Source organism: Cynara cardunculus, assembly GCF_001531365.2.
Source record: "Cynara cardunculus var. scolymus isolate 2C chromosome LG 8, CcrdV1, whole genome shotgun sequence".
In the NCBI taxonomy this organism is placed as follows: Eukaryota; Viridiplantae; Streptophyta; class Magnoliopsida; order Asterales; family Asteraceae; genus Cynara; species Cynara cardunculus.
In genome coordinates, this window is record NC_037535.1 from 25,337,119 (window position 1) to 25,346,360 (window position 9,242).

At 29.8% G+C, this 9,242-nt stretch overlaps 1 protein-coding gene across 1 annotated transcript; it reads right to left on the minus strand.

The window, feature by feature from the left end:
- LOC112516849 (PRA1 family protein F3-like) lies at positions 1-892 on the minus strand. Its single transcript, XM_025124083.1, has one exon. The coding sequence runs from the start codon at positions 801-803 to the stop codon at positions 249-251; it is 555 nt and encodes a 184-aa protein (XP_024979851.1). The 5' UTR covers positions 804-892; the 3' UTR covers positions 1-248.
- Positions 893-9,242: the final 8,350 nt, after the last annotated feature.

The window sequence follows — 9,242 nt, forward strand, 5'->3', positions numbered from 1 at the left end:
GAATAAAACTCTGACAGCTAACTTTGTCAGATGAAAGTGGAATTACAGTTTCGTGCACAAATTGAATCTCATGAATACACACATAGGTACAGAAGGTAATTATGGTTGAAATTTTGAAACAAACAGAAGCTCCTACTATCACGAATTACATTTCCACTCAAGAATCAACACAGATGAGCAGTAGTAAATCTGGAAATTAACAACCACAGAGTTATAATTGATACTAAAAGGAACCGAGAGACTACCTTCTACGATGGAGAAGCAACCAAATAGCCACCTGCCTCAGCACCTTCTTCATCTAAGCACAAATTATCCGTCCTTCTCAAAACAGCATGAATCAGGATGACCACGATCCCGACCAAAACCGCCACCAGTATGTTCATTTTGGCGTCAGTCAACAGCAGCAAAACAAGCGTTAAAACAGATAAAACCGTCAGAACAACACGATCATCAATCACACGGTGAAAAATCACCAGAGGCTCGTCGCGGAGGAAGTAAAGGAACAACCAGACCGCCATCAACACAACGAATACGATCAACGAGATCGGATGCCATAACAGACTAAGAAACAAAATGAAAAGCACAATTATCGCATAATTCATCCGAAAGTAGCCGGTGTTCGTTTTAATCCGTTTATATGCTTCGGAGACGCCGTGAGGAAAGTTAATCGACCGTAGATTGAATATCTCCTTCCATGGCCGTCGTGTGCCGAGTCCTGTTTTTATTCGTTCTTTTGCACGGGATAAGTACTCGAGGTTCGAACCTCCGCCAGAGGACGTCGGAATGGTGCCATAAGTCGTCATGTCGGCGGCGAACGGTGGCGAGGGTTAGCGGCGGTGCAAAAGAGAGGAAGACCGAGGCGTGGATGTAGAGGTGTGACTGACGGTAGCATGTGTCCAACTGATTTTATTCGAGTCGCTTTATATATTGCTGATTTAACTTATTGTCAGGACGGCTTCATTATTCTAATTAATCGTTATTTAACCATTTTTTATGCCATAATATCATCATGAGTGTGTAAAAAATCATCTGATCCAATATTAATCGATCAATTCAATTAGAACCGATCGACCATCATCAGATATCCAATCATATTGGATCCAAAATTTCAACATCTAAATTGGATCAATCGATTTTAGATGGCTGTCCAACATCTAATAAAACCGAACCGATCCAATACAATGACCATCCAAATCCCCATCCAACTAACATCCAATTAATAACTATATATAATTATTAATATTTTACAATTTTGTTTTTTAATTGATATTTATATACATTGTTTTTTAATCACTTAAGAAAATATACGAATAATTGGTTGAGTATTGGATCGAAAGATTGTATGAATCAAATCAGATCCAATGCATAATCAATAGTAACATCCAATAGATGAAACCAATCCAATCAAATCATCCACTGGATCTGGATTTGGATTGGATCAGATGTCCAATGTTAATCGGATGACAAAATCCAACATCCAATAGATGATTGAATAGGATCAGATCCACCTAAAATACATGATATCAACTTCTAAGATAAAACCAAGAATCTTATAGAACTCAAAGATCCGAAGGTTTTTGAGTTTTTATAAAAGAATCTTGATTCTTACCTTAAAGTTGGTATGACTTGACAATTTGCTAGTTTTTTTTTTTATATTTATTTAAAAATATACGACAATTACTGATGTTCAGAAAATAAACGAGACACAAAAAAATTCTTATAAAAAATATCATTGACGGCTTTTAACGAGTTGGAAATAATGTGACAACAAAAAAATATTAAGAGTAGGCTCTTAGAAGAACCTTATTTGGTGATGCTGTAAATATATACATATTAATAATTATATAAAATATAAAGTAAAAAGAATTACATAAAAACAAATAAAACATCAGTTCATACCAAGTTCAAGATAAGAACGAAGAGTATTATTATACAAGAACTTAAAGAATGAAATGTTCTTTTAAAAACTCTCTCCAATAGTAATTATTATAAAAACCTACACTTTGTTTATTACTAAGGGGCTGTTTACCTAAACATTTACCGCGTAAGCACTTGCAGGTGAAATTCAACACTGTCACTTACTTACCGGGTAAGATTTTATTCACTAAAACGCATCGTATGCAATAATTTATCCCGGTAAGCGCCAATTATGGTAAGAATCCTCGTCCTCACTTACCGCGTAAGATTCTCAATTCTTGCCTTCGCTCTTACGGGGTAAGGTTTTTAGTCTTTGCCATATTTATTCGGTAAAGTAAAGTGACTTGGTAAGCACTTACACAGGTAAGCGTTTGGTAAACGTCACCTAAATATCCACTGAAGTCCAAATTGTTCCTCCCCTCTCATAAATTTTCGTATTCTATTTTAGTTTGTCATAAAAAAAGTTTTCACTTTCCCATTCTATCCTTAGTTATGAGATGAAATTTCTTTCCCCAATACCAAGGGTAAAAGTATCATTTAATTAATGACAAATTGCATGAAAAAATAACGTACTCTTAATTTGATTTATATTTTGGGTAATGTATTTTCAAAACTTTCATCTTGGTATCTAATATTAAAAATTTTAAACATCTAAGTACTCGAGTAACCGGTTAAAGCATTAACCGGTTAGCATGCTGATGTGGTATCCAACTCAGTATTATTTGCTGACGTGGTTAGTGACATGAATTTTTTTAATCTAAAATTAGTTTTCAACCGGTTACCCGGGTACTTAATTGCTTAAAACTTTACATATTAGGTACCAAAATGAAACTTTTGAAAGTACGTTACTTTTTTCATGCAATTTACCCTTTAATTAATATAAAAAAATATAACAATTACACATTTTTAAGAAGTTACGTACAAATATTTATTTTGAGACAGAGGAAGTACATTTTTATTTAAAAAAATTACCTCATCTGTCTCAACTTAAGTGTCTACATTTTTATTTTAGTTTTACTTCAAATAAATATTCACTTTCAAAAGTAAGTTTCCACGTTCACATTTTATATGATTTACCGATACAATTTTTTAAATTAAAACATATCGTTTTTTTATTGACTGTATGAAAAACGAGGAAAACGAGATCAGCCCAACACCTTTTAATCATCTTCTGTTCCAAACATTCGAAGAAAAACACCAAAAACGTGAGAGCCATTCGGCCAATGTGATTCATGGTATGGACGTCAATTACGGGATCATAAACACCGAAAAGGGGAAAGAGGGGGGAGGAGGTTAGGAGTCAAAACCCATAAGCATATCAAACAATTTGCTAAAATGCTTACTAAAAGTATAAAGTAAAAATCTACAAAGGACGAAATTTATCATTAAAAAAATGAATATATATATATATATATATATATTTGGAATCATGTGAGACCAATGGTTTTTCGTGAGACCCGTAAGACTAATCCTCAACTCTTGGATTAGATCTACAATCGTTAAATCTGAACATTCATAACCGTCACGAGACTTCTCAATAATTGCAAAATTGCCACCATGCAACTTTAAACCATTAGATCATTAGCTTATAAAGTTGATCAATGAACATAAATTGGTCTTACGGGTCTCACGAAAAACCTTTGGTCTCACGTGAACCCAACCCTATATATATATATATATATATATATACATACTTGGGATCATGTGAGATCAATAGTTTTCCGTGAGACCCGTAAGACCAATTCACAACCCTTGGATTAGATTTACAATCGTCAGATCTAAATATTCATAAATGCCACGAGACTTCTCAATAATTACAAAATTGTCACCTTGCAACTTTAGACTATTAGATCATTAGTTTATAAATCTGATCAATGAACATAAATTGGTCACGAGTCTCATAAAATAAGATGTATTTTGGTTTAATCTTAGTACCAAATTAACTATTTAATTTTTTTTTCATTTTTTGTGTATTTTTTTAATTCATTTTTTTATTTTTGGTTTAATAATATAATTTTTATAAACATAATAATTAAGTATTTTGTTAGAACTAAATGATTATTCTAATTATATTTTAGATCTTTTAATATTTAAAATAAGATGTTTATCCTCTATTTGTTATGTTTATCTGCAGTTAGTTATATAAATTCAAACATGAAGCTTTAATAAGTTGTATTTATGCAAAGTTTACTTATAATCTTGAATTTTAAGTAATATGCATCAATAAACAATATTTCATGCATAAAAATTGGTTTTTAAGAGTTTTTATCAAATGCTTTATAATATAGTATGAATATAATTATTACACTTTTTAATTAAGAAAGAAACGATTTTACCTTTAATTGTAGAAAGAGAAATGTTATCCACCTCATAATTAAAGATAAAATGGGAAAACAAATATTTAATATTGAAAGTTGACACTTATTTTGGGACAAACTGAAATAGTAATGTAGACACCTATTTTGGGACGGAGGAAGTAGTATATTATTTCTCTTTTAGGAGCAATTTTTTAATTTACTAGTTGTGTACCCGCGCAATGCGGCGGGAGCCATGAACTTTAACGATTTTGAAGTTCTACTGGTTTTATAAGATAAGATTTAACGATGATATATGCTACACTTGGTCTTTACATATTAGTACAATTTGAATAAATAAGAGTTATGGTTCTAATTACAGACTATCGATGAAAAAAATTGTATGACAGTTTAAAATATAATATATTTAAAATCCAACATATTTAAACGACTCCACGAATGTATTCGATTTACACAAAAGAACAAAAAAACTTGAGTTTTAAGATAAACACTCAAAACCAATAAAGAAAACTACAAATTTAACAGATCATAAACTATGAAAGGACAAAAAAGATGGGTTTTAGAATGAAATTTCAACTACTTACACTCTTTCTTGTCCAGAACTCAGATTAAGGTTGAATTAATACATGCATATATATTTTCATATTTCAAAAAAATCCAAGAACATATTAATTCAGAACATATTATACAGTGCAATTTGGACAGCCTAACCCCAAAATATATAATATATATATAAATAAATAACTATAAAAGTATAAATCGTAAATATTAAAAATATTTTTTCACAGTATATATATAATATAATAATATAATTAAGTAAAAAACTATTCAATATTGGACTCATTTCGAAGGTATTAACGAGACGATTATAATGGTGTAACTTGTTAAAATAAAAATATATTTTTTAAACATGTTTTAATTGATATACGATTATGTATATTAATTTGATAAATGTTTAAAATGAAACATTTAAAAGTAAAGAACGTAAAGTAAATTAATTAACTAATTATAGGGGTATAAACTGTAAATTTTAAAATTATAATTTAAAAAAAATCGATTGTGAAAGGGTGAGTGTATGTGAGGGGGTGAATGTATATGAGGAGAGGAGGGGTTGAAAAGTGAAAAAGTGATATAAAGGGTATATTGATCATTTAGTATTTTAAGACTTTAAGACTTTTGTTAAATTTGCTTTATAAGATAGTATAGATGATTTAATGCTATTTATTTTAGACTCTTGTTAACTATGATAATTGAAGGGTGGGGGCAGAGTCAGAGATGGTAACAGCTAAAGAGTACCAAGGACCCCCAATCCATGATCCTCAGTCCCAGTTCCCATCCTTGGGTCCCTGATCAACTTGGTGATTCCCGATCAAACCAGTATTGAGTATAGGGTTCTGTCATGTACGGTTTGTTTTGCCATTTTCAGGGCAAATGCACCTGATAACTCCTCAATAACTCTATTGCTAAGTTGTTTACCACTATATTATAGACAATTAACCGAATGATAATCTCTTACAAGGTTGTCTTAGTAACAAGAAGTTAGAAATCCATAAGTTTTAGGTTCGAATTTAGGCACCATTCACCTGTCTCGGGACACTGTGATTTTCCTCATCATCCATCATGGGATTGGTGTTGTAGAGGCCCTAAGAAGGCGATCTTACCAAAGTTTGTTTTTTTGAAGTATATAATATTTATATACGAACCACAAGGGTGGTACCTGATTGGTTTGAGTTTGGCTCTAAAGATCAAAAGTGTCAGGAGGTCTCAGGTTCAAATCCAAGGAGGAACAAAAATCTTGTGGTCACGGAGGTTCAAATGCGGTGATTCCGTGCTATTTGCAAAACAGATGATCGCCCTGAGATTAGTCGACTCGCATAACGGGTTAGATATCCAGGTTAATAAAAAACATATTTATATACGACAAATGAACTTAATTACTTCTCTCATCTTTGAAGAGGTTTGAATCATTGACCTCTTGTCAGATATAGCTCTACCAGCAATCCAAATACTGTTAAGCTAAAGACCATTTAATAGCTTAATCTTTTTTATCTGATATTAATTATCTCAGTTAAAATGAAATAAAAAAGTCTAAGGTCCTCTTAATATTCATTCTTTTATGTCATCTTAAAACAACAATAAGTATCATCCAAAATTTTAACACAAATTTTGTTGTATTTTTTTTTTTTGCATTTTGATTTACCAGAAAGATGCACGTATAATGCAGCGAAATACATATTGATTTTAATATTTTATTTATTATTTGTCTTCGTCGATATTATAATACGATTTTATGCTGTTTTGAAAAAAACGATAACGTTTTTGAATAAAATATAATTATTAAAATATCATAAAATTTTGAAAAAATATTTCTGTTTATACTATATTTGATTATTATTCATCTACAATTAGTTATACAAATTCAAACATAAAGTTTTAATAAGTAGTACTTACATACAATTTACTTATAATCTTGAATTTTAAGTAACGTACATTAATAGACAGTATTTCATACATAAAAAATGATTTTTGAATTTTTTTTATCAAATATTTTATATATAATATAGATTTTAAAATTCAAACAAGAAGCCACGGCCCACGGGTCTAACTCCACTTATGGAGGACCAAATGATGTTTAGTAAGCTACGCAAGATGCATTAAATACTTATGGAAGTTGCTTCAGGTCATAAAGCAAGTATTTTAAGAAATTGACTAAAATACTTATTTGGAATATTTAATCCATTTTATACTTATTTTTTAAACTTATTTACCAGTTTAACGAAAATTACGTAAATGGCCTTACATAACTTCTGTAATCTATTTTTGGATTAAAATAATATGGAAAAATTTACATATTTTTCCCACTATATATATCAATATTAATTTTTTTATTTTTAATTATAATCAAGATTCTAGATGACATGAGACGTGGCTTTGAGGTTAAGTGTTAAGAGCCACAAAGTTTTTAATGCATGATTTATGGTAACAAATCACTAAATCTTACATAATATTATATATTTAAAACAAATTGATAAGAAACAATTTAAATTATATATTTGGTACAAATGTGATATCACCTTATTTTCATGAGATTTATGAGACAACAAATTAACACTGAACCTTTACAAAAAATAATGTGAAGGTAAACCTTTGGTTTTTTTTTTTTTATGTCTTCACAATGTTTTGTTGTGAAGATTCAATGTAATTTTTGTGGTCTTACGAATCTTACGAAAATCGGCTGGTAAAAACGAGAACTCTCTCTCTCTCTCTCTCTCTCTCTCTATATATATATATATATATATATAGTCAAATTAGAACTGTTTTGTTTGTATTAACCGTGAGATCCAATCTCAACCACAAATCAAATGTTAAATTAGAAAATTAATAATTTTAACTTAAAATATTAATTAAGAACATTTTAGGGATTTTATAAATATTTTCTCTCTTCTCTCATCTTTTCGACGAACTTATTCCGATAAACCTTATGTCACCCAAGACACACTGTGATACCCAAATATACATACAAAATGCACATAATGTGATATCCTTTGTAAAATAATAAAAATAACGAAAATGCACACTATAATACATTTCATAAAACAAAGAAAATACATTATGATACACGTGAAACATTATAAACGTTATCACTATGATACAATTTGATTCATAAACGTCTTTGAAATATAATGTATATTAGGTAATTGATATATTGAATAACTAATTTTAATTAAATATTTCATTTTAAAAAATTAATTAAATATTTTGATTAGTTGACAAAAATAGAATTACTATATTACCTTTTTAGCTTATTTAAAAAATATCCTTAAATATCTTAAACGAATGGTTCACATTAAATCTTACAATTACCATAAATTAATCAGTTATCCCTTAAATAAGTCTATATATATTAAAAAAATAAGAGATAAAAACATAAAAAAATCAAATATGACGTTATAAAATCTACATGATAGCTATTGCAAAAATTCTTTTAAAACAGTAGTTATTTATATTGGATGAAGGCGTGTCGCATTTGGAGCCATCCGATAATAAACAAAATCCAAATTGGAAAGGTGAAACACGTATGGGGTCAACTACTGTTACACGTGGATCCTTCCAAAAGTAAAACAAAGAACCAATGAGGAGCTGCCAAAAAATGGTAAATCCATTCAACACAAAGCCAACTAGGACATTATTTTGAGAGTAAATTACAATTCTCGTCCCTCTAGTTTGATGTTTCCAACAGTTCTCTGTCTATATTTTAAAATTTTAACATTCAGGGTCCTGAGTGGTTGTATTTTTTTAATGAGACAAGTCATTAATAATAGGGACCAAACTTGTTAATTTATTGAAGGATCCAACTCGTTAAAAAACTACAATCACAATCCATCAAGACCCTTCTTATTATGTAAACATAGAGACTCAAATTGTCCGGACAAGGACTGGTTTTGACCTATTAAGTACTGATTATAGGTGGAATGATATGTGATAGGTTGGAACCAGTTGAACTGGACCAATTAAGAGATTTTTTTTTTTAATTCGACTGATCATAGATGTACCATTCAAAACCCAGCTACTAAGAACTATTACAGGACCAAACACTTTATAACTTAATATTAAATAATACAAGAGGAAGAATAGTTAATAACAATGTTGTAAAACGTAGTTAATATATGATAATAGAATAAAACTAAAAATGAACCAGTTATGTAGTTGAGCCTGACGGACTGATTACAACTAGTTAAGGAATTATTAAGAGACTAATTTGAGTCAGGACCTGTTATGGAAGGACTAGTTAAGGCTGTGAGAAGTCGAGATTGAAACCAGGCCGGGATCGATTGATTAATGGATTTGTCCATCTCAAACCATCTACCACTTAACTAATTGATAATCTTATTTTTATCTATAAAACTACATTATCTTGTTGTGGTCGGAATATTAGTTTATTGGTTAGAATATGCCACCTCTAAGCAATAAATATAAATATAAATATATATATATATATATATATATATA